This window comes from Anolis carolinensis, chromosome 1 (genome assembly GCF_035594765.1).
Source record: "Anolis carolinensis isolate JA03-04 chromosome 1, rAnoCar3.1.pri, whole genome shotgun sequence".
Lineage (NCBI taxonomy): Eukaryota > Metazoa > Chordata > Lepidosauria > Squamata > Dactyloidae > Anolis > Anolis carolinensis.
The window spans coordinates 290,604,397-290,631,534 of record NC_085841.1 but is presented as its reverse complement, the minus strand read 5'-3'; the positions used below and the strand labels follow the sequence as shown (position 1 = coordinate 290,631,534).

The following is a 27,138-nucleotide window of genomic DNA, read 5'->3' as shown; positions in this document are numbered from 1 at the left end:
TTCATGTCCTGCAGACTCAAGGACATGACTTGCTTGTTTGAGTTGATCTGTATTCTGTATTAAGCATAATTCTCCTACATGGTGACATACCAGCTATGTATGTGAATAAATAGAAATAATTGATTTTTTTTTACTAATCCTTACTGCAAGTTGTAAATGCAAGAAGAGTGGATGAGAATGGGTTCTTGTTTTGACTTTTTAATCACTCCTGATCAATTGAGGGCAATAGTCTTCAACAGACCATCTTTTCTATTTACTTTCTATTCTATTCTATTCACATTTCCTTGAATTGGAACCCTGTGAAATCAAAATTCAAGGTGTTTCAGTTGAAATATGAGAAAGAAAAAGGTGATCCCACACAGATTTTTTAAAAAGTGGTATTTCTGGTACTACTCATATTGGATGTATGAATCTCCATTATCCCAGTCTTTTTATTCTGTGAACAAAACAGTGATTTCATTTTCATTTTCTTTTGACAACGTTGATGATTTTTATATATATTTTAAAGTTTTATTGCAGTCACAGTTGTGAGCAGACTGTGACTGAAGGTACAGAGTGTAATGTTACCATTTACCATTTGATTCTCATTCTTAAACATCCTATGTTGGTCTGTGGGATTGGAAAATTAGAGGCAACCATATGTTTTAAAATCTTAAATTGTGATCAGATTATTCCTATTTCTTGCTCAGTATGGATAGAAAGTGAAAAGAGATTGGGCTGTTGGTATTAAGTTTGTTAATTTATTCATGTCTGGTGATAATAGGGGCCCTTCTTTCTTCTGCAAATTATGTATTTTTGCCATTGGTTGAATTTTTAAGTGTCATCTGATTGATGTATGCAATCACTTCAGATGGTAGGACAAAAGGTTTCGACAAAGGACTTTTTCAGACATGCATCTTTATTTTCACATACTTTTCATAATTTCTTACTCTTTTCTTGGAAATGTCTGTCTATATTGTACATTTAGAACCCAAGTCTAAATCTTGTTGTTGATCATTGTCAATCCAGAGGAAAGTATTACTATTATTATTATTATTATTATTATTATTATTATTATTATTATTATTATTATTATTATTATTCCTCCTCCACTCTGGGTCACCTCCAGACAGGCTACAAAGGTACAAATGTTCCAGTTTGGGTTGATTCAGCTTCCAACTCAGTAAAGCACCAGCATGCACCAGTTTACAAGGGTAAAGTGATTTCTTGGTGCAACACTCAAAATCTTTCTGGAGACGTCATTCATTTTCTTTTTCATTTCAGTCGTTTTAGCACCAGGGTTCATTCTCCATTTTACTTTACATGCAAATTCTGACTAGAAGCAAAGTAAGCTAAGTTAAATGTTTCGTACTCAATCTTTCTAAATAAGTGAGAAAGAACAATTTTGTTTCATTTTATATGGAACAGTTCATTCAACTTAAATTTTGGTCTTAACTGTCAAATAGAAAAATATGTAGCATGCATTTGTTTGTGTTTGAATGACATGCTCTGACTATGGCTTGTACTTAATGTATAACACTTAATAACATCATCAGGGGCTTAGGTCACAAGCTTTAGTTTGAAAATCCCAGGGCTTAAGACATTCCCATACATGCTGTTTGTAAGTTTTTGGGTAGTTGTCTGTTTATTTCTTGTCTAAGCTTCCAATAGGTAGGTTGGGGAATTTGCCAAGATTGCCAATCCATCAGGAACAAGGAAACACTTGTTCCTGATGGATTGGAAATGTGGTTTTATGTAAATTGATGAACCATTCTATTTTTTCATATTTCTTTGAAACATTTATTTTTATCTGGAAATTCTTTGGCCACTTTTTATACATGCAAAAGCAGTAACTAATCTACAGTATGAGGAGCCATTTACATCCATTCTTGCTGGTGAGCAGGAGGAAGCAAAGTGTGATGCTAATAGCTTTGTGATTAATTCACTAATCAAAACTCCACATCTAGCTTGGAAAATATTCTCACACTCAAATGATCATGCCTTCCAAGTCTAACAATTTTCCTGGTATAATGTAACTTTCCAAAAGCTTTCTGGTTTGGTTTTCAGGACATAAAGACAGTTTCCTGTCCAGCTTCCCAGCTGATGATCACTGGAAAATTTCATAATACAGTGATATCTTGACTGAAGAGTTTAATTCATTCCATGACCAAGCTCTTAACTCAAAATGTTCTTATCTCAAACTGAATTTTCCCATTCAAATGAATGGAAATGCTATTAATTCATTCCATCCCCTCAACACCCCCCCCCCCATTTTTGTTACATGTTTTTAAACAAGAAAATGTACTTTAGAAATAATAAATAATGTATAAATGCACATTCACATGGAACAATAAAAATAATTTATCAACTTTAAAATGGTAGAAGCACAAAGTTGTGGCAAGGAAGCATATTTGAGGCAATAAAATGTGTGTTGGTTAGTGTTAACAGCAAGGTAAAACCTGCACATTCTCATGGAACAATAAAAAGAGAAATATATATTATAAAATGGTAGACACACAAAGTTGTGGCACAATGGTAAAAGCATAATGTTGTGGTAAGGAAGCAAAAAGTGAAGAGGCAGAAGCATCATTTTCTTTATACTGTACTCATTACAGCCTCCCTCCCTTTCTTCATGAAGCCAAACATACCAGGAATAAAATCAGCTCACCCAAAGATCCTCAGAGTGGACAAGAGCAGAGCAGATAGGAATCTCCCAAAGTGGACAAGAGCACAAGGCACTGAGGCTGCTCCCTTGAAGCCCTATAGCCCTGTACTCTCACACCAGCACTCTCTCTGGCACTAGCTCTTAACCTAAAGCGCTGCTCTTATGTCAAAATGAAACCTGGGCTGAGCGACAGCTCAACTCAAAATGCTTTTAAATGGGAACACTCTTAAGTAGAGGTTCCACTGTATGTAGTAATTTAAATCCCACCCGCATTATCTGTTCTATCTAGCCTGCTAAATCAGCCTCTCACTGTGACACTTATTTGACTGCATTCTCCACCAATGAACACATAAATACTCCCTTCACAGATAGTAAGTTTGTTGAAGAAGTCCCTTCTCCATGATTCTTTTGCCTTTGTTGATAGTGTCCTCCCCAATTATGCACACTAACTTGAGACAGTTTGCCACCAAACAATAAACTAGGAAAATTATGACATGTGATGAGTAAATATGTGATGACCAAATACTTTGTTTAATCTACATTCATTTACTAAAATATTTATGCCTAGAGCAACAGTAATTTAAAATATTTCCTAATATTCTAATTGTGTCAACCTGGGTAGGTTATTTCTTTAAAACTAATTTTATTTGTTATTTAAATATGTTCATTTTAAAAGTAAAATACAAATATAAAAGACAAATATGTGTTAATAAAAACAAAAGGATTTGTTCTATAAAATGTAGATTGATTCAAAAGGCCACACATAAGGATCTAGAAGGCCAAATGTGACCTTAAGGTGGCAGCTTCCACACTCCTGCCTTAGTTCATCCCAGGAAAACCTAGAAAAACACTGACCCCCCCCCCCCTGCTGTGTCTGCCATAGAACCACTTGCCTAAAATGGAATTGCCTGGGTGAGAAAATGGTGTTGGTAGCCAGGGGCAGCTAACCCTCTGAGGTCACATTGGTGGAAGAATGCTTGACTTGACATGGGTGATATAACAACCAATAATTTTGAACCCAAACCCTGCTCTCAACATATGTGAGGTCAACTTCTACATAACTATGGTTGGTTAAACTTTTACAGTAAACTGGAAGGAACAATGCTCTGTGGTTGTCACTCAGAAGCCATCAGAATATACAGTAGTCTTCTAGCTCATGTTGATATTATTATTATTTATACCCTGCTTTATCTCCCCAAAGGGGACTCAAAACAGCTTGACATAAAAACATTAGTATACAATTTAAAATATATAAATATGCAACCATTAAAAAGAACTAAACACAAACAGTACTAAAAAAATCACAGTTAAAAAACATCAAAACGTATTCAGAGTTAAAAACCACAGCATCCCCTGACCAACATCGTTATCCATCATTAGTCAACAAAGTTATTTTTCATGTTGAGTTATAGGCATATTTTGTTAGGTGTTAAAAATGTATGGTATCAATTTGTTCCTATGCCAGTTGTTAGATAACATCATCGTACATAATGATGCCAACAGATGGTGCACATCTTAAACCTTTTTTTACTTTTCACCATAAAAATGTATATGTGTGATTATTAGTCTGCTGATTTGTTATAGAGCTGCACTCTTTTCACACACACACTAAAACTAAAAAGAAATATGTTGCTCATTACTTGGATAATTGAGTTTTTAAGAATTATGTAAGTACAAACTAGAAAATTATGAATAATAAAGAACTGGCTAAGGGATAGAGATCATACCAGGCTAAAATAGTTAGTTAGATGAGTGTTGAGATCTCAGGTATATGACAGTGTTCTATTAGCTATGCTGAATGCTATTAGCATGTTTATTATCATTTTCCAGATTTTTTTTTTTCCATTTGGGATTTCTGTGTATTTATATGAAGTTATACCATCACAGGTCAGATCCCATGTAACTTTACCCTCTCAGACCCTGGTGGCGCAGTGGATTAAACTCTTGTGCCCGCAGGACTGATGACTTGAAGGTTGGGTTGCTGACCTGAAGGTTGCTGGTTCGAATCCAACCCAAGGAGAGTGCAGATGAGCTCCCTCTATCATCTCTAGCTCCATGCAGGGGCATGAGAGAAGCCACCGACAAAGATGGTAAAAACATAACAGAAAAAAAATCCGGACGTCCCCTGGGCAACGTCCTTGCAGACGGCCAATTCTCTCACACCAGAAGTGACTTGCAGTTTCTCAAGTTGCTCCTGACATGAAAAAAAAAACCCAACCTAAATGCATGCTATGCCAGGCAAGCACTAAAAGACACTTCAGCCATATAACTTGGTCTGAAAATAAAATTTGATTAAAACTCAAATGTGTTTCCTGTACAGATCTGTGGAAGTGCAGATTTCGCTTATACCTAATTGCTCTCGAAATGATCTAACTATATACTTTGCTATATTTATAAGCAACAGACTTTTCAGGAACGTTGCAATATAATGCCAGGAATCAGAAGAAAATAAATTACACTAAAATCAATACTTCGTTTTTACTATTAAATAGATTTCTTTCAGAGCTAACCAAGAGTGTGTACCTAGCAAAGGGTTTAGAAATTAGCATAACATTCAGTATCTAATCAATGTAGTTCTTTAGAAAAGCTGGAAATAAAATAAGCAGTTTGGTATTAGAGTTCAAACAACCTGCCTTCCCTTTCTGCCACCTCATGCCTACCACCTGTTATGGCTTTGGAATGAAAGAAAAAGGTAACTCTGCTGGATGAGCATAATTTCTTATTAATTTGTTGATGTCAATAGTTTGATTCACAATAAGTGTAATAAACATTTGCTTGTGAAAAATAATGATGTTATATATATAACACAGACCTGGGGGTTCAATGGGATTGTTTTCATTAGGTGAACCATAGGATCTCATTCTTAACCCCCAAAATTGCTCCAGAATCCTGGAAAACTTTTCAGAGTCAACGTTCAAGCAATGTGGAGAGGTGGAGGGTGGGGATTAAGATCTGTAATGTTAGTGGATGAGCATTCGTGCTTTGTAGGAATTGTACCAGAATGAGTTAACAGTCGATTATACTAGTTTCATAGATAATTATCAGTAATAGTTGATGCATTAGGATTTTTTTCAAGCTGTGTTTTGGAACATTTATTTGGCAATGAGTAAAACCAATCTCTTTGCAAGGCTCCCTGAGACAAAATCAAAATGGCGAGTCAAGGGGGAGCTCTTTGAAGGCCCCATGGATGAGGCCAGTTAGGGATCCATGTGATGCTGGTGAGCATGCCAACCTAGGCCTGAGGGAGGGGTGTAGCTTAGCTTATTTAAGGCAGCCTTTCCCCTCCTAAATGTTTATTATTTATTTATTTACAGCATTTATATTCCACCCTTCTCACCCTGAAGGGGACTCAGGGTGGATCACATTACACATATAGGCAAACATTCAATGCCTTTTAACATAGAACAAAGACAAACAAACATAGGCTCAGAGCGGGGCTCGAACTCATGACCTCCTGGTCAGAGTGATTCATTGCAGTTAATTGCAGCTGGCTTGCTCTGCCGCCTGCACCACAGCCCGGACCTGTTTCCTCCTTTGGGAGAGACAGTATTAACTGGTGTTCATCTTGGTGCCCAGTTTGGGATGAAGGGTGGCTCCCTGGAATAGTCTCTCTAGGTATGGGGTTTGGGGGGACTGGAAAAGGGACTGACCTTGGGACTTGAATTGATGGTTGGCTCTCTTTCCCAAAGTTGCGGGACATCGTGCATGATCACACTAGAGCTGAAAGAGGTTGCGAGACATAGTGCGTTATCACACTAGAGCTAAAAGACTGAGACCCAGGCCCTCTCTGGCTGAGCATTTTGAAGGCCCATCCCCTAAACTACAATCCCCAGAATTCTGCAGGAGACAAGCACAAGATTTCAAATTGGGCGCGTACTCTTTGCCTACACTTTCAGGTCTAGTGTGATACCGGCCCTGGAGATGGAACCCTCCAAGAGAACCTTACAAGTTTGATCATGACAGGGTGAGCAACCCTTGAAGATGGATTGCTCCCAGGATTTGGTGTTTCACCAAGATGTGCGAAGGAGATGGTCATGGTCATGGATTGATTCACATTAGGTTGCTTCCTTCTTAAAATAGTTGGCATTTGCCCAGAAGATATTAGTTTGCAAGTTAGGTAAATAAATTGGCCCTTTATTATATCCACATGTATGTGTCTGGCCTCGTTATTTCACAGTGAGTTTTCAATCTGTGTCATTCTTGCCTGTATTTACCTATAGATTTTCTCAAGAATCTGCAGGATTTTTGGGGAAAAAATCAATTTGAAAATGTGCATTAATACAGTTTTCATTACACACTTTTAAACTACTTATTTGTCTCAAAATAAACTTTTAAATGTATTTTTTTAAGTTGAGAACAATAGAGAAAAATCCAGCAAACCAGAGAGTATGGTAAGGCCAGTGTGAATCAGGATTAGCAAATGTCTCATTGATCTTACAGATGGCCTCCTTCTTTATATAGCTTTTTAAACCAGGTATTCTGCCGATGTTTTCATTTAATCCTATTCCCTTTTTCCTTGCAGGTTAATAATGAAAATGTAGTAAAGGTTGGCCACAGGCAGGTGGTAAACATGATTCGGCAAGGAGGCAATCACTTAGTACTTAAAGTTGTCACAGTAACCAGGAATCTTGATCCAGATGACACAGCCAGAAAGAAAGGTACATTCTTTTTATTGTTTGAACTGTTTTTCATGCTCCTCTACAGATAAAATGACTTAAGGCAGCAATTATTAAACAATGTTTTATGTATGTACTGTTCAATTGGTTCATTATTCCAGAAGATAATGTGTATAATCATTATTTTAATGAAGAAAGGGTTTATTTTCAAATTCAGTGAAGAAAGGGTTTATTTCCAAATTCATTCTTGCTTGAATAGACAGCAGTAGAGTGAGAGCTGAGTGCAAATCGACACTTCTAGCCAGTGTGTGTCGACATTCTCGTTAAGTGGGTGGATTTTTGTGTGTGTCCTAGTTAGTAGTTTCTCCCCAAAAGAATTGGTACCTCCTTATTCTGTTCATCCCATATAAATATAACAATTTCTGTGCATTTTCTGTACTGAGCACCTTGATAATATGAGACAAAGCCATAGCACATTTATGCTGGAAACTTACTTTTTTGCCATATTCAGTACAGCAGTAGTGATTACCAGCACTAGTTCTCTACCTTTTGGGCCTTTGGCACATAAATACCATAACAACAAAAATGCAGATGGTTGGAAGTTCACTTCTGGCTTTCAAAAACAGGCCTCAGTATTTTTTCTGGCCAAAAAAAGTGCCTGGAGGTGTCAAAGGTCAAAGAAACAGGAGACTGTTGTTTGCTCACCTGTGTTTTGATTATTTCCAAACATTCATTTCTGTACTGAAAAGTGTCTTGTCAGTAGGCATAAAAGTATAATACCTCAGAAAATGGAGTAATTTAGCTTCCTGAATTGTTCGTTAAAGATGTGTTTTTTAAACCAAGCTTTTGTTTTAAAAGTTGTACAGGATTCATGTATTTCTTGATATCATTTGCATCAAAATTATTTTGAAAGTTTTGTTACTATAGCATGTCACCTTCCACATATAGTTTTTATTACTTTATGCTATATTGCTTGCCCAGTGACTGGTAAGTGTTTTGGAGGCATAATAAGTCACAAACTGTGTGGGACAATCTAAAAGCCAGTAAGAAATGTGTATTCATTGATCATTATAAGAATTATAAGACTATAAGAATATGAAACGTCCATAGTGGGATGAGTAGCCTTGAGCAGTGGTATAGAAAAATTTCTGCATTTTGCATTTTTCCTTAGCAGTTAGTAGAATTGATAGTCTTAAAATTAGAGTACCCTAGCACATTACTGACATTTAGAACAATTCTATAGTATTTCAATCATTTTTCTGAAACCTTTCAAATTTTGTGTTCTCTTAATGATAGCCGAAGGTGTTTTTTACAACTTTTGAAAGTGGTGATGAGGCAATCCAGGAGGCAATCAACTCTTCCAGATAATAGTACATTTATTCATGTATCTGCTCTCTACCTCTAAATACAACTGGTCAGCATTACTGTCAATTATCTACTTCTAAGATTACTGGAGCAGTTGTGAGAGGAAATGTGTTACTTGCATTTCATTAAGTTGCGCAGATTTTGCTTTCCAAATGGCTGCCAGTTTTGTTTCTGCAAATTCTAATATTGTCATTAAACCTACTTACAATAAGCTGGGTTTTGGCAGTGTAGTTGGAAATCAAAAGGTTATGCTTTTGACATGATAATGCTATGCTTTTCGCTCTGGTTGTGATGTTTGAAAAGGTTTTATTGCTGTGAGCTCAGAACAGCAAACATTTTACTGAAAAATATTTCAGATACATTTGATCCTTGGATGCTAATATTTTTATATGGCAAGTACAGACAGAAAATTATATCTTTCTTTGGAAGGTAGAATGTTTTAACATCTCTAACTCAAGCTTAGGCATGGAATATAGTTTGGGTCATTATCCTTTCTTTTTCATTGAGGTTTATGAAATAAAAGTTTGGAAATACCCTATCAACTCCTTGGAAGCAGCATTATAGAAATTTCATTGCCTTTCATTCTTCTGTTCATGATTTCTGGTCAGTCAGATAACGTGCAGAAATTTTTAATGTCAGATAAGTTGTCTACCTGAGGCTCTATATGTGCTACAACAGTATAAAATTCAAGATTTCTGTAATGTCATCTCTTAATATCTGAAGAGGTATCAAATGAGATACAGTAGTATAAGATTAGTTCTCTCTTTGAGGGAATTTTACTTTGGTAAAATCTATGCACCTTTGCATTAAAAATGTTGTGGCAGTTGTTAGGGTAAATTCCTAGATGTATTTTCTTTTTGTCTGGCAGCATAGATACCCTCTGTAGAGAGGCAAATTTCCAAATTATAAACTTCATGCATGTTTTTTAATGGGTTGTCACCATTTTTGTTTCCCAGAGCAAATTAACAGGCACAACAAACACCCAGGCTTCACAATTTCAATTTGGATTTGGCTTTGAATAATTGAATCAGGTCTGAATTGTTCTGACCCTAATCAAGGCCAAACTGAATGAGACCCTGGACCAAACTGGGGACCTTGCTCAGCTGAACTTTTTAATAAATCCCAATTGGAAATAGTTGTTGTAGAATGTCTTTCTTTGCAGTATGTAGAAATTAATATTAATATTTGGGAGTTATTACTAGAGATCAAAAGGACACTCATTTAATTTCTAATGCATTTTGAGGATGAATTTGAGCTGTGCCTATATTAGCATATACTGAAGTGTCTTTACTTATGTTGTATGTCCTTCTGTTTAATGCAAAGCCCCTCCACCTCCAAAGCGGGCTCCAACCACTGCACTGACCTTGCGGTCTAAGTCAATGACCTCAGAGCTTGAAGAGCTTGGTAAGAAAGTGTTTTTTAACCAGCATGCTGCAATAATGGAGATGTAAAGAAAATACTGTTTGAAACTGCATCCTGTACAGAATATTGTATTGAAATTTTACTTGGAAATGTTGCATTTCTGGAAATTGTCAAGTATGCATGATGAGCATGAATGATTTTTTTCCCTTTGTTTCTAATTCTGCGAGAGAATGTGATTATAATTTATGTGCATCATTATTTTACATGTTAAGTAAAAGCTATAGCGTATTTTATTAGCTTGGTATTTTTAAAAAAGAAATCAGCTTATCTAATATTGTTTTATTTTAAATTTCTGTGGCCTCTCATTAGTGGATAAAGGTAAGCTGCTAGCCCTCGTAAAAGAAATAAAGTTTTGTGTTCATAGGGAACTAGCTCTCATTGAAGTTCCTTGCCCCAATCCAGCTAAAACAAAAAGTGGAAACAGGTTTCTGCTTTCAGATTTCCCCATAGACACTTTGAGTCTCAATCAAGAGATAAAAGTGGTATATGAATTAATAATAATAATAATAATAATAATAATAATAATAATACCATTCAAAAGTGTTTCAGGGATGGTGGTGATGAGAATCCAGCCACCATCTGGAAGATACATAGATTTTTACTGAAAAAGTTACCAATTCTAATAGGAGCCCAGTACCTGTAAGACAAGGAAAATGGGGGCCTGGATTTCTCAAGATACTCCATCCTTTCTCCTGAACTTAAAAAAAAAAACCCAGGAGGGAGATCATCTATAAGGCACATGAGGAGGACTTCCAAGAATGTGGCATCTGGCACACCAGCTTCTGTTGTCCACCTGGATTGAGGACAAACTTTGCTTGATAGATTTATTGTTAAATTAAGATTTGAATGAACCAGAAATCTGTTTACCCTTTGGTATGAATATTTTCAATACCGAATATTTAGCTAGATTTATATGTACAAACTTCCAACTGAACATTTTTGACATGACTTTTTAAAAAGTTCATTTTTTTTAGTAAATGTTGCATGTTAATTGATTTAAATATCCTGATGTCTGCATATTATTATGAGTGTCACGATTTAATATCTGACAAATTAATTCAGAGGCCAATTATACCTTTAGTAGAAAAGTAGTTGAATTAGTACCTTAATAGAAAGTTATCTTTCCTTATTGTGAAACCAGTTATAATAAAACCAATTTTGTAACAATTACAGTATTATGACACCCATTTAGATTGTATTTTGTAGGAAGAAAACAAGTCTTGTGGATATTAAATTTTAGAACAGTGAAAAAAGGATCTTTAAATGAACTAACATTTTGCATAAATCTTATTATTCAAGTTATTGTGTATGATTTATTAATAGTTTTTGAAAGAAATATTTATTTCCTTTTGTGCCATCTCTAATTTTAGTAAAAAAAATATTATGCTTTGGGATTTATAAAACTTTCTTTATGGAAAATAAGAAGAGTTTTTTTGTATATTTTTATTTAGCCTAAGAATGTTGGAAAATATATCCATCTTAATTTTTTGCATCATAGCTTAATAATAATAATAATAATAATAATAATAATAATAATAATAATAATAATAATAATAATAATAATAATAATAATAATAGCCCCTTTTCATTTACCCTGCAGGGGGGAAAAAGTAGGAGAGCCTTTCTTGTGACATAGAAAACTAATGATATTTTACTGGGCTGACATAATTTTCGTGGGAGAATTGCTACCTGCCAACCCTACGATCAGGAGTTTTTCTTAGTTCAAATCAGTGGGTTGTATCCAGATTTGCACTTCAGTGGATAACTAATTTTATCTGTCAGCCATCTTGGTTCTCATTTCTGGAGAAAGGTGACACAATAAATAAGTATAGATATATAAAATAAAAGAGCTCCACCTATTCAGGAAAGAGGCTGGGATCCAGTGGAGGAAAACAGGTTTGGGGGTTTTGCCAGTTCTGTATTTCCCCACCCTCTACATTATTGGTTCTTGTAATCTTTCAGGGGTTCTGACAAGATCCAGAGCAGCTTTCAGGAGGAAAGACGGAGTTAGAAAAAAATGAAATGGCACCTCCTTCAAATGCCATCGTCCTATGATCAGAATTCCCTAACAGGAAATCTGGTTCCAGCTCAGTATTTTGGCATTACACCTGGATGGTGGGAATAACCCCCAAGGTGATCTGTCTAAAATGTGTAGTACTTACTATGACTGACTCTTCACATTTATCCTTTCCCTCCAATGAGCTATTTTGAGATCCAGGAAACAGTTATATTGTATAGAACAGTTCTGTTCAATACAATTCATTCTCCTTGTAAATCAGAAAATTGCCAAATAATACACTTTCTTCTTCTGGTTAAGCACTTGAGCAGATCCTCTTCCATGTTTAATTTGAATCATTGTAGAGAACCTGCTATTCGTTCTGTATGTTAAAAGTAGCTGTTACTTTTGGACTGTGTGGTTTTCTTGTGGAATGAAATTAATTCAGCAGAAAGGTTCACAGGAAAGGCATTTCCTCAGTTTCAAAAGGATTCCTGAGTCGGTTTACTAAGAAGATTTATAAAGCCAACTATGCAAAGGATCAGTCACTACACAGTTTGTAACTTTAACTGGACCAGATAGTAATTAGTACTTGGCTCAGCTGTAGCTGCTGATTAGTTCACACTTGTTCTAAATAAAAACAACAAAAACCTTTAGGCTTCTGAAACTAGAAGTCACAGAAATGCAATGTCTTACTTTTTAGAAATTCTGCAGTTAATCACTTCAAAGGAAGCCACAGGAAACATAACAGAACTTGGCCATAAAGAAAACCTTTCTTGAACATTATAAGATGGAAGTTGGACTTTGTTTTCACTTATTAACTGTTGTTTTAAATAAGATCCTTTGGAATGACTAAATACGAGTATAACCGCTTCAAATATACACTCCTAATGTCACTGGATAAGGATAGAATATTACACATGAATAGTCAAATCTTCAAAAAGTTACCTGTTTGGATTATGGTTCCAGCTGGGAGGTTCTGTGAGTTATAGTCAAAAGTGGTAAGCTCTGTAAATAGGATTTTTCAAGCTCTGTAAATAGGATTTTTCAAGCTCTGTAAATAGGGTTCCAATTCACTTCCATCTAATAAAAATGGCAAGTGTGATATTTTCTCCAATGAAATGAAAGGAAGATTCATTTGGGAATAAAACCACTGAACTCCTGGGTAAACATTAATAGGATTAAGTATGGATACAATGCTGGCTTTTAGCTGAACACCTTCTGTTGGTAATAATATATTGGATTTTTCTGTCCACATGAAAATATTTTGAATCCTTTAAGAGAATGCTACATGTAGAGGTAGTTTTGCCAAATATTCACAATGTGTTACTTCAGAGCTATGCAAAGCAAAGATATTGCTTCTCTATTTATGCAACTATGGTGGAATATATTGTAGATATGCAAAACATGCAATGAAATATAAAATTGATTAGCCAGCAGTAAGTTGTAAACAGTTGTGATACTCTAAAGAAACAATTTTCACCCTCTTCTGTCTAGCCTTTATCAGCAGAAGCTTATACAGTTAAATAATTTCTTTTTCTTCTGTGTTTTTCATTCCCTTGGGTGAGCATACCTATGGTATCGAAAAGAAGTCATAAATGAAAATTACATTTTATATAAACATTTTGTTAGCGAATTGAAATGGTTTTAATTTTAAATTGATACTGTTATAATAAAGTAAATATTTTAAAGAATAGAAAGCTGTTTTATGTAAAGTCAGACGTTTACAATGATCTTATGTAAGACTGAAGGGTAATAAGATTGACCCATTGTACTTGTCCCCTTATCCTTCCACAACAAGACAGCCAACCTCATCTACAGCCACGGTGTGCCCCCACAGCTAGCTTATAGCAGGAGGAGGTGGGTGGACCCAAGCAGAATGTGGCCACATTTTCTCAGCCAGGAAGAGAGAGAGGTCATTTCTCCAATCTCTACACATGGGTACCTCCTCATCCTCTCCAACCGAGGATTTGACTGTGACATCCAAGATAACCATTGCACAGGGGGAGATATTCTTCTAGGAGATATGGAGTACCTTCTTGCATAACAAACTAAATAACACATACGCTCACACAAACTCAGATTAAATATGCATATTATCAGAGACAAAATTCAAACCTATTTATCTTTATAGTCAGGTTCCCCAAGATTTTAGGTCAGGGTTACTTGAAAATGCAAAGGATTCTATCTAAAACTTTATATGTGTACAGCATGTACAGCATTCATAATGTTTCTGAGTTGTAGACCGTCTTACTAGTAGCGTAAGTTTTGTTTTTGTTTTTGTATTTTTTAGTGTTGAGCCAATTACTTAAATTTCATGGGATAATGAAATTTCAAAATGGTGAATTGAAAAAAAATTGTTTGTAGGGTGAGCTTATTTTAAAAGAATGAGGACCTAAAAAGAATGAAAGTTTTGTGAGAAAGACACACACATAAACATTGTTAACATTTTTAGAGTAAGCACATCCACACCTACAAGGTACTTAGATTTTTGCCTCTCCCTAAAGGTGAGCATTTTTGCTCCTGACGCACCACTTGGAAAGGAACAAGAAAATGGTCTGAATTTAATACTTTTGCACTGTACTGTTGCCTATTTCTAGAATGCGATTCTACTCAAACAGGTTTGTTCAATCTTGTAGGATTTTTTTTTTAAAAAAAATAACATTTGTACATCTCTTGCTTGCAAAATTGTAGTCAGATTCAAATCTATGTTATATGGTATGTTAGCGGTTTCAGAGGAAACCAAGGCAGCGTGATGGGTTCATTAATCTAGTTTCATGATTCTTTGTGTGGTACCTCATTCACTTAAATCTCTTCTTCATGATACTGCATAATTATTTCCCACTCACTTACAAACATTCTCTAAGTAATATATATATATATATATATATATATATATATATATATATATATATATATATATATATGCGCGCGCATGCAGAAATAGCAGAAGGAGCTTCAGGAAGAAATGGGCTGGTGCAGTAGTTCTCAGCCTGTGGGTCCCCAGGTGTTTTGGCCTACAACTCCCAGAAATCCCAGCCAGTTTACCAACTGTTAGGATTTCTGGAAGTTGAAGGCCAAAACTTCTGGGGACCCACAGGTTGAGAACCACTGGGCTAGTGAGGGATCACAGTTCCTACTCCTTTAAATTCTATGGGCTATTTCCAGATGGAAGACTCTTTATGATAGCAATTAGAAGATATTACCACCTTTTTCATGTTTTTTGCTATGTTTTTAAAAATATAGCAGGTATTCTACTGAATTTTTGAAACTAAATCTTGCTTTTATTTACATCCAATCTGCATCTTATGGAATAACATAACTTGCTAATTAGAATACCACCCATTCCATAGCTCATATTATAATTGGTAATTTGAAAAAGGACACAGTTCTCAGTGTTGATGTTCAAGATGAAAGCAGGGACTTTACAGTTTAGAATGAACTTCACGTCAGATTTGATTTACCATTCATTCCCTTTCTATTTCCAAGCTTCAGTACGGAAGAAGAAGGGTAAGGGGAAGCATTTTGTCTCTTGTTTTTAATTTTTTTTCTGCACATTCTCATATTAAAAAAACCTAAAAAGTTGTCAATGGTTCAACTTGGTAATAATAATAGTAATATAATTATTCAATATGTTTTAGTCATTTAGTTAATAAATTGCAAATACCTAAAATGACTAAGGAAATCACGTTTGAAATAAATGAACACATTTATTTCTTTTGTCTTGCCTCCTTCATCCCCACTTCTTTTTCCTTTATCTGTTTAAGATCCTTTCCAGTCTTTCCCCAGTCATTACCCCAAAGTTACTGTGCTAACTGGCAACCACATAGTGCTGTTTCATTCAAGGTATTTTCTCATATGAGGAAGCTTCCTTCTAGGGAAAAAAAATGTGCATTCGTGTTATGTTGCATGTCTCTTCTCAGTGGTTACATATATTTGGAACCTCCTGCTGCAGCTTCAAAACATGTGTAATCAGAACAAAATTGACATTTGCAGCATTTTTATGCCTAATGCTATGCATGGATGTACATATGGTTCCCTACAGTGAGGTTCCTTTGTGTCAGAACATCATGTGTGAAGCAGCTCTATGAGAAACAGTGGCAAGTAACATGCGTTTGGTGTAGTCTTGCATCACTTATTTCACTTGCCTGCTTAGTAGCCAGTCATTGCTCACAAAACCACACTGCCTCTGTCTCAAAATAGGCACCTCACACACACCTTGAGTCTTTACCTGGAGAACTGCTGCTCTGCATAATTTCAGGTTTAATGTAGCATCTTCCACACTGTCCCGTATGCATGGAACACCCTCCCTAAACTGATCCATAAGGTCACAACTCTCCTCTCCTTTATCTCCTTGAGACCCACCTCTGCTGCAAAGCCTACTGAGACTATTGCACAACTTGCAATGACTGATTTCTAAATGTACAGACAGGTGGGGATTGTTGACATTTTATAGTAAAATTAAATATATGTATATAAAGGTTGCATATATTTAGCTGCATCCCTTCCCGCCCCTGCCTCCAACCTTTGTATGTCAGCTGCTTTCTTCAAAACAAACTTAATTTTTCTATATATGTGATTGCACAGCAGACCACTAATACTTTAGGTATCATATGGTAGAAGAAACAAAGGGCAAGTAGTATATAAGTTAGAGGTTTGTATAAAATATTAAGTTTGTCACCAGCTTCCAACAATGAAGGAAAGTGGATGAAAGGAAACGTTGCTTTATTTTTGATTAACACTTTAATATTATACCAGCACACCATTTCTTTCTTTGTGTGGACAGGAGCTCTAGTCCCATCTACAGATTTTCATCAGTGGGCTTGGGTGCCCTGTAGTATAGCTGAGTTATCTGATATTTTGTGTTTGCTTGAGGTAAATGCTCAAGATACAACTTTAGGAACTGAAGGATGATATTTAACTCTGTACCTTCTTTGTAATGTTAGCATATATTTGCAGTGTACAAACTGAAAATAATGTCTATTTTTAAAAATGCATCGCTGACATAAACATTATTTCCTTACACCAAGGTTCTAATAGTGTGTGCCTTCTATATACTCACATTCTTTGAAATGCAGTTGTATAGCATACTATGAAAGTGTCCTTTCCAATGTTTTGGACTTCAGCTCTCCCCTCACCCATCATGGCATAACAATAAAATACCTGGAGAGCCTTAGGGTCTCCTACCTTTGGTGTGATACACAGTTATTCATACAGAAAAGTACATTGTATTCTGCATAGAATTATGTGTAAATTAGATTTATTCCATTTACAGGCATGACTCTTCATGCACATATTCTCCCACGTTGAACTTTCTATAACCTTGAAGGAAATGAGCCCCCTTTCACACAAAACTCCATGATCAGAGCCCCATTAATACAGTGGAGCCTCTGGATCAGGGCTATGGTTTATTTATAAAACAAATGAGAAGTTTTTAAAAGATTAAAACCAAGTGCTATGTTTTCCATTACTTTTAATTTTTCTTTTGTTCCTTACACAGTGCACTAGGCAAAAACATATCAACCGGTAGTGATTCTTTTTGCGTTGACTCTCACTTTTATTGTCTTTACTAAATTCAAAATGTATTTATTGGCCCTTGAAATGAATTTTTGCCAATTAAAAATGGCTTCTTTTCTTCTTTTTCTTATAGTTGGCAGTGGTTTTTTTTGGGGGGGGGGGATGAATGCATGTTTGAAACATGACAGCATGTGTCCTAATCATGTCATCTGTGTTGTAGTAGCTTTTATAAAAACCACAGCTAAGTGAAATGGCTAGGCCATGTGTGCCAGAACAATGTAAACTGGAACAAAACAACTTCCTTGAAACATTTATGATGAAATTCAGTGAAGATTTTTGCATATGTAATGCGTCTTATGCAATTAGAGAGGAATATTTTACATGTCACTATATTCCCTTAATATAATGCTTTCACCCTGAGAGGAGGGTAGTAGTAGGCCTCCTCTGAGCAAAACTTCCAGAGAATCTCCTTGGATAGGGGAGTATCACATTTTATTCTAGACAATTATTTACTCTATCATACCATTTTCTATTTGTTCAAGACTAAATCGAGCATGGACAGCTTCATTTAGTCAAAAGGACCATTTTCGTTCCCCCGGAACCTCCTAAAGTCACAAAATTGGGGTAAAATGAATCCTTTTGGCCACTTGGCCATGTGTGTGGTTGATATATGGAGTGGTAAGCTATGTAAAAGATTGAATCACCATGCATGAAGGTTTCCAGGACAGGCAGTTCAGCATTTTTCACCTAAAAGGAACTGCTTAGAAAGGTTAGGGAAGAGTTAGAATACAGTAGGCCCTCCTCTTTTCTGGTGGTTAGGGGTGCAGGAGTCCCACAAAAGTGGAAAACCTGGGGGGGGGGGAATCTAAAAAATCTTTTTTTTACCTGAAAAAAATGTATCTCTGAAAATCTCTAGGTCATCTAGAGCAATTCTGTGTTCATTTCCAGATAAAGTTATGTTGGGCAACCTAGAGAGGTGTTCTCTGTACACGCTCTAGGTCCTCCAGCACAACTTTATAATCAACTTCCATGAATTCAAATTCATGAGTAATCAAATCCCCAAAAGTTAAACCTGCAAATGTGGAGGGGCAACTGTGGTTTAAAAACAGTATGGGAGTTCACATCTTGTCCACAAGTGCACTTTGATAACTTTTCCTTAAATGTTACTTACTTTACTGTGTCTAACAGGAAACAATTCCATTCTCGATTTACAAAGCCTACTCATGTTAAATTAATTTTTATTAAAAAAAAAGAGAGAGAAAGGAACTGAGGATAAGTTTTTTTTACTAGAGTTGTGGTTGTGCAAGATTTTTCTTCTTCTCTGAAATGGGAATATTTCACCTGTTTCAAATTTTTAAAAGTTTCTCATTTTTGTTGATCTTGCTCTTAAAGATATAAATACTTCTTCCATAAGAATAATAAAGATATCACTTGTAGATGTGGAGACATCAGATAAAATCAAAATGCAATTCAACAGAATAATATTTTACAACACTATAAAACAGAAGAATGCTGAATGGTATCTCTTGGGAGATCCCTTTGTGGCATGTAGAAGAAAATGATACTTATAATCTGTTGCATTTACAGTGCCAGTTTGTTTCAGGGGGGAAGGTGTGAAGTGGTGGCATTTGAAACAACGCAAACAGAAAGTAAATCCATTACTTGTATTCCAAAGATAATTTGAACTAAAATGTGACTTTTCTGAAAAGACTGAAAAATGCAGTTGTGGAACAGATTATCAAGCTTTCGCAACAGAAATATAATGAAAATAAATAGAGCACCATCTCTATAGCACTTACTCCTTCAGATCTGTGGAAAATTTTGGAAGACGTTTTGGAAATCTTCAAGCCAACAGATACCTTACAAGAAAAGATAGCAACAAATATTTCTGAAGCTACTGATTTAACATGGGACTTCTGAACGATATTTGTGTAAGTGTTAATCTGTGACACCGATTGATACTTAAATTATTATTGCTGCTATTGAGCTGTAATAGGATATGCAGTATTAAATTTTGATGGAGATGGGCCAAGTCGCCATTCTGTCTTCTCTTTAATGGATTCAGTCATTGTTCTCGTATTCCTATGAGATAAAGCAAAATTTATATGATTTCGTTTGAGATTTGACTCAATATATACCAATAATAATGTTTTCTTCTTGGTATATATTAATGAGGTGTGACACATGTCAAAATCTGCAAAACAGCCATTATGAAAAGAAATACAAGGAGGATATTTTCCAAATCAGATTACTAGTTCCCAGAAAGTGCTGAATTCTAATAAAAAAAATCTCAAATGTTGTCCCACTTCTGTCTCAAAAATATAAGTTCAGGTTCTCTCAATAAGCATCCAGTGGTGAAAACCAGCAATGCTTCTGAAAATGCTAGTAAATAAACCAGGCCTTTTAGCGCTTCTGTGTTAGTATTCTTATCCTATTTGTTAAGAGCAAAATAATCATACAATTGTAACTAGTCATAAATTCTCACATATAGAGTACTTAGTTGTTTTTCTTCACTACAGAAAAATAATTGAAAGTGATTTTGCCATCCCAGTACAGAAAGAAGCACTGCAGAAGAAAATAGGAAAAATGGAATGGTAAGTGAATTGAAATTTTATGGTTTGAAGTATTTTTGAATCCATTGCAAACTGTTATCTTTAAAAGTACTATCTTTATCAATATAGTGGGTTTATTATATCATTATTATTATTTTCAAAATGTAGGTTACACATGTAATGCACTTTTAAAATTATTCTCTTTCTGTTTTTCAGGTATCATGTTGCAATATGCTGTAGCAATCACTGTGGGATTAACTTTGGTATGCCTGCATTTAAGGTAGCAGAGAGCTGGACAACAATCTTTGCTTTTTAAGATTCCTGCTGCTTTCCTTGATTTTTCCATTGTTAATAACTGGATATTTATTTTCAATTAAAGTTATAAAATAAGTTTGTCTAAGCATCTTGTGGTTTGTTTATGTTTCCCTTCTTCAGAACTAAATAAAGGTCAGTTCAATTTTTTTGGGAACACCACTGACCTTGATCTCACAAGATTATTAAAATATTTGAGATCATAGCTTTTCCCTTAAGCTTCACCACACCCATTTCAAAATGAAATGGAAGATTTTCCTACTCCATCATACCTAATCCTTCTCTCCGCTTTAAGATTTATCCGTTTGATTTGCCATCAACACGGTAAAGACTTGTTTCCACCATTGTCCCTTCCCCACTTGCCAACCGGCTTATGAATCGTCAGGAAAACCCACACTTTAGATATGGCAAGATAACCCACATTCAAAGCTTGCGTCATGTGAAGGGTACCGTCGGTTTCAGTTTCTTAAGTGTGTAGAAGCGCTGATTTTATTGCATGTGATTAAGTTCTATGTTTGAAAAACTGCTCTGCATTTCTACCTCATCAAACAGGCAGGGGGAAAGTGAGGGAAAGTGAAGGAAACCGTCCTCCTTCGTTCCCTACCATTTTCCCCCGTCTTCCTCCATCTTCTGGGATGGCCGGTCATCCCATGTCATTTCCCATCATTTGTCCCTGCTTCATCCACATTTTCTGCAATTAGGAGTTGGGTGCTACCTGATTCCTAATTGAAAATAGAGTCTTCTCTCCATTTTCAGTGCAAAACATGCACTGGAAGTGGCCATGTGTCAGCCTCCGTGGAACTCCATTTTGTCAGTGCCTCAGAACTGAGAGAAGATGCAGAGAAGACTGAATCTGATTAATTTTACCTTTTCAAATGCCTTCATCTAGCCACTTTTAGTGGCCACTTACAGTTCCCATTTTTCCCATATAGCTTGCTGAATATAGAAGGGTTTCTTAATTCACCTATTTCCTGAAACAGAACTATTTTGCTTATTAAGAAGTATCTTTAGTGCAGACTCTAATATTAAATTTAAAATAAATCACATGTCTGAAAAGCACTTTCATATACCACTTTTTTCACCCATCACTGGGAATCTGGGTTAATACTGCATGTGATGAAGTTAAGGTATAATTTAGTGTTGGATAACAGAAATAATATGAAACTGTTACCATATTGTCCTAGGTTGTGATGATTTCAATGTAATAGATTAATTTGGGATGAAGTTACCTTTAGTTCATTTTTAGACAGAAGCAACATGACAAGTGGGACCAGTACACAATATTAGTGAATATTTCAGAGACAAACAAGCTTACATTTGACCAGAGAAAAAGTAAAAACTACCTCTAGGTATTATTCAAAGTAAAAGAATAGGCAGATTGAGCTATAGGACTGTACTGCTATGTTAAGCCTTAAATATTTTTACTAGAGTTGAGTCTTTGAAAATAATAGCTGTGTGTATCCAATGTCCACAGTTTCTGCCCTTTAATGGTACAGTGCTGAAATAATATGATATTACATGCTTTTTAGTGAAATCTGGGTACTGAAACATAGTATTTGCCAGATATTTTTCTACTCTGCCAAAGCATTTCTGATATATATACATTTGTTGCTGTGGTGTTAGTATTTAACTGAAGTTTTATGTACAATACATTTTCTGTTCTGTACAATGATACAGAGCTGAGCCATGCCAACAAACACGATCAATTCCTTTTAGTGTTCTGATCAAAAAATAAATTCATGCATTCTCTTACATGATTTCTACCTGTCCATTTTATACAGCAATATATATTTGCATAATTTTCAATGCACTTGAATTAGCAATGCTATTCCAAATTGTAACCGAACTATAATTCAGCGCTGCCTGGTGAGCACGTGAAAAGCACAGGGCCGGGGGCTCCTGGGAAGGAGAACCCCAAAGAAAGGATGGTGGCTGAGGTGCACCAGCCGCCGCAACCTCCCTGCCCGTTAAGTTGGACAGTGCATGTTTTGCACTAAGTATATGTTTTCTCAGACCATAGTTTGAACTTCAAGAGGTTTAAGTAGACCATTGGTTCTAGCAGGGTTTTTATTTTGTTTTGTTTTTTCTTTGTTCAGAAATATCAGATCAATGAACCATTAGTGATGTTTTTCAATTCACACACTAAACTATCATAAACACACCATGTTAAATTATTATTTCTATCTTGTCCATTCAGGTACCATTTTATTTGGGGGTGCACAAAGGGCATGGAGATATTAAGTAAATAGCAAAATAGTTTCAGTTGCTATTTCTGATGAGTAATGGAAGTATCACCCTAATTGTAATCCACCTACAATGAACACATAATTGTTGCTAATGATAGAAACTAAGTTGAAATCAAAATGTTATACTAGTTTATAAATCAAGCTATAAAATGTGTGTTGTAATTTGTTTGTGTTTTAATGGCAACTTATGTTTAAGCTGTAGTCTTAAATGTTTAAATGTTTAAATGTTGTTTTATGTCTCGTGCCTAATACTAAGTTCCATTGAAAAACTTGTTAATTTCTTCATGTGATTTGGATTTTAAATTAAAGGGGTATTTAAATTTATACTTATAGACTGCAATCTACAAACAGCTTATTCTGGACTAGATCAAACTCAGAAGCAAAATTGTTACTTCCAAAAAAACCTAAGGTAGTACAACAATTAATCCCCTGTAGCAAAATAATAGTCTTGTGGCATCTTAAGGACAAACAAGTTTGATTTTACATATAGTTTTGTAGATTGCAGCTTACTTCTTCAGATGCATGGAGTTCAGTCTCAGCAGACTAGATTTATGTGTACAGTGGGCTCTTAATATCCATTAGGGTTTGGTTCCAAATCCCCTGTGTATACCAATATCTGTGGATGCTCTAGTCCAGGGGTCCCCAAACTAAGGCCCGGGGGCCGGATGCGGCCCATCGAAGCCATTTATCCGGCCCCCCATGGCACAAGGGGGTTGGGCTAAATGACCTAAGGGTTTCTTCTTCTCTTACAACCCTATTATTATTATTATTATTATTATTATTATTATTATTATTATTTTATTTTATTTTATTATGACATAATAGGGTTGTAAGAGAAGAAGAGACCCCTTAGGTCATTTAGCCCAACCCCCTTCTTACAACCCTTATTATTATTATTTTATTATGACACAGCAAACTAGATAGATATGCTGGATTTCGTTTCACAAAATCACAAGTCGAACACTTCCCAAGTGTCTAGGACTGTGTGATGTATTTTCGGATTATGCGTGCAGATCCCAGTAGGGTGGCCTTTTGCAGTTGGCAGATCGTAATTTTGTCAATTATTATTATTTTTATTTGAAACGCAACAAGATGAGTCCACAGCAGACATTCTGCTGGCTGTTGTATTGGATCACAGTGTCTAGGACTGTGTAATGTATCGGTGAATAATGCGGGCAGATCCAAGTAAGGTGGCCTTCTGCAGCTGACAGATGGTAATTTTGTCAGTGCCGATTGTGTTTAAGTGCAGGCCAAGGTCTTTAGGCACTGCAGCCAGTGTGCCGATCACCACTGGGACCAACTTGATTGGCTTGTGCCAGAGTCTTTGCAGTTTGATCTTTAAATCCTCATATTATGTCAGCTTTTCCAATTGTTTCTCCTCAATCCTGCTGTCCCCTGGGATTGCAACATCGACAATCCATACTTTGTCTTTTAATTGAGAATTATTATTATTATTAACATTGAGGCTGGGTGGCCATCTGTCAGGGATGCTTTGCTTGTGCTTTTGATACATGAGGCTGAAGGGGGGTGGACTAAATGGCCCAAGAGGTCTCTTCCAACCCTCTTTATTATTATTATTATTATTATTATTATTATTATTATTATTATTATTATTAACATTGAGGCTGGGTGGCCATCTGTCAGGGGTGCTTTGCTTGTGCTTTCGGTGCACAAAGGCAGAAGGGGATTGGACTCAATGGCCCTAAGGGTCTCTTCCAACCCTCTTTTTATTGTTGTTGTTGTTGTTGTTATTATTATTATTATTCATTATTATTCATTATTATTCATTATTATTATTATTGCTCGGCCCACTATAGTCCGGCCCTCCAACGGTCCGAAGGATCATTAACTGGCCCCCTGTTTAAAAAGTTTGGGGACCCCTGCTCTAGTCTGTATGCAATGGCATAGTACATTTGTGTTCTTTATATAAAAAGGCAAATGGATATTAAAAAAATATTTTCAAGTCATGGGTATATCCATGGATGCAAAATTCACTTATTTCCTGAAATAGAACTATTTTGCTTATAAAATGCTAAATCTGTGGATACAGAGGACCAACTGTACATTGGAGGTGGTGGTGGTACAGAGATGTCAAACATAGAAATGCCAAAGGTAATATTGTGATGGCTTTAACAGTGGTTGTAGCAGGCCATCTAATTGTTATTTGAAAGGATTAATCTAGTACTTGTAACAGACCAATGTGCTTTGAACAACTCTTAAGTAATCACCATTAATATCTGTACTTGTCACTTCCTATGACTGTTAAATGACCTTAAGCAACCACTGCTTAGATGATGGCCATTTTAATACAGTTTATATTTCTTTTCGAAAGCACATATGCATGACCCTTAACAACCATTACCATGGTTAAAGTCTTCATACTTATTCCTTTTGCATTTGTTGTATTATCTCTCTTCTATCCCTCTTCCCACACATACACCATGCCATTTGTTTATTAATGTCTGCCACTGAGGCTATAATCTATGCATCTGAAAAAGTGCATTTCCATCCTTATATATATATGCGAAGTAAAAACTGTTCATCTGTTACAATTTCAAATGAAGTGTATTACATTCTTAGGAAATGAGATTTCCATTTGAAGTCATTACTTTTTTTTTCTAGAGCCCAATTGCACTGCTTCTCTGTGGACACACTAGAGTTTCTGTTCTCTATAGCAACTATAGACATTATTTTCCGCTACCCCAGAACCTTTTTTAATGACTAGGAAACTCTCCAATGGTGCATCTACACTGTAGAATTAATGGCATTTAACACCACTTTAGCTTCCATGGTTCAATATGATTTGTGAAAGAGCCCTTCCCACGACACAGGGGAACTTCCTGTCAGTGTCCACCATGCTTCGTTAGGGAAACATCTGAAACAGTCCCAAAAAAGGGAGGGGGAGAAGATAGAGATCATCTTCTCCACTCGGGAACCAGGATATAACTGGAGAAAACACCAGAAAACATGTGGATAGGAGCTGTCAAATTTGCCTGGGTTGAATTACTTCTGTGACAGGGAGTAAGGGGTGTTCCTCTACCAAGCATTGACATTTCTCTCTCAAAATCCTGCTTCATGAGCCTGACATGTTTGTTTTTTTTTAAGTCAGGTTTTCCCTCAAGTCTAGTGTAAAATCAGCTCCTTGGGTAGAGTAGTGGGATTTGAGGGGATCCCAAGGTTTTTTCTTTAAAAATGGACCGGGCAGGGATAGCACTGAGCTAACAGAGGCTGAGATTTAAAGTCCGGAGAGTGTTTCATTTTCCCAATATGCATAAGCCATGGTTCGGGAGGTCATCAGTGAAGGGAAGTCAATGAAAAAGGGAGGACAAAATGGTGTACGGCACTGGTTGTCAACCTGTGGGTCCCCAGATGTTTTGGCCTTCAACTCCCAGAAATCCTAACAGCTGGTAAACTGGCTGGGATTTTTGGTAGTTGTAGGCCAAAAACACCTGGGGACCACAGGTTGAGAACCACTGGTATAAGGGAGATAAAAGGGAAAGAACTGCATTTGGGTTACATTTCTACAACAGGTTTTGTGATGCAGGAGCACGATTTGGCAAAGAAGACTAAAGACCTTGTGAAACTACAACTTCCATCATTCCAAAGTACTAAATCTTGGCCATTAAACCAATATCAAACTACATTAATTCTACAGTGTAGATGCACCCCAAGCTTGAAACTGGAAGCCTAAAATTAGCAATTCCTATACAAATGTCAAAATATTTCAGCAAAAGCATATATTCATAACTGTTCCAGAGGGTTTTTTTTAAAGAAAATAAAACTGGCTTGCAATGGTATGCTAAAAACAAATTTTGAAAATTCATCCTAGGCATTAGTGTAGTGGTTGAATGTTAGAGTACAAATTTGGAAACCAATGTGTGGATCCGTGCTCATCCATGGAAATCCTCGGGGCGACTTCGGGCCCTTCCACACAGCCATATAATTCAGAATATCAAGGCAGGAAATCTTACAATATATGCTTTGAACTGGAATATATGGCAGTGTGGACTCAGATAACCCAGTTCAAAGCAGATATTGTCGGATTTCTTGCCTTGATATTCTGGATTATATTGCTGTGTGGAAGGGCTCTTAGAGCGAGTCATACCCTCATCCTCTGAGGAGGGCAAAGGCAAAAAGTCTGAAATGAAAGTGCAACTCAGTTATTAAGAAGGAGGTTATATCCATTGCTGGTTACATGTGCACACAGCAGTGGAATCCATCATGAAGACAGACAATCTTCCCCTCCTGGTATGTAATATAACAATAACAACATTATTATTATTTATTTATTTCCTCTCCTTCCTGCTCAAGCATCCAAAAAAACATGTTCCAAAGAGCAGAAAAACTAGCCTCCGAAGTTGCTGTGGCAAAGAGAAAGGAAGGAAGCTTTATGACAGTGGTTCTTAACCTGGGGTCCCCAGATGTTTTTTGGCCTACAACTCCCAGAAATCCCAGCCAGTTTACAAGT

General features: G+C 36.1%; 1 protein-coding gene across 14 annotated transcripts in view; it reads left to right on the top strand.

Annotated features, from left to right (window-relative positions):
* shank2 (SH3 and multiple ankyrin repeat domains 2) overlaps window positions 1-27,138 on the top strand; it is a 405,147-nt gene that overhangs the window by 332,771 nt on the left and 45,238 nt on the right. For 11 of the 14 annotated variants that reach the window (XM_062967836.1, XM_062967830.1, XM_062967831.1 and 8 more), the window contains 3 exons: window positions 7,167-7,302; window positions 9,949-10,029; window positions 15,533-15,553. In XM_062967836.1, the coding sequence (XP_062823906.1) occupies window positions 7,167-7,302; window positions 9,949-10,029; window positions 15,533-15,553 (238 nt within the window). The remainder of the gene's footprint in view (window positions 1-7,166; window positions 7,303-9,948; window positions 10,030-15,532; window positions 15,554-27,138) is intronic. The other 3 variants (XM_062967833.1, XM_008117382.3, XM_062967835.1) reach the window with 2 other exon arrangements.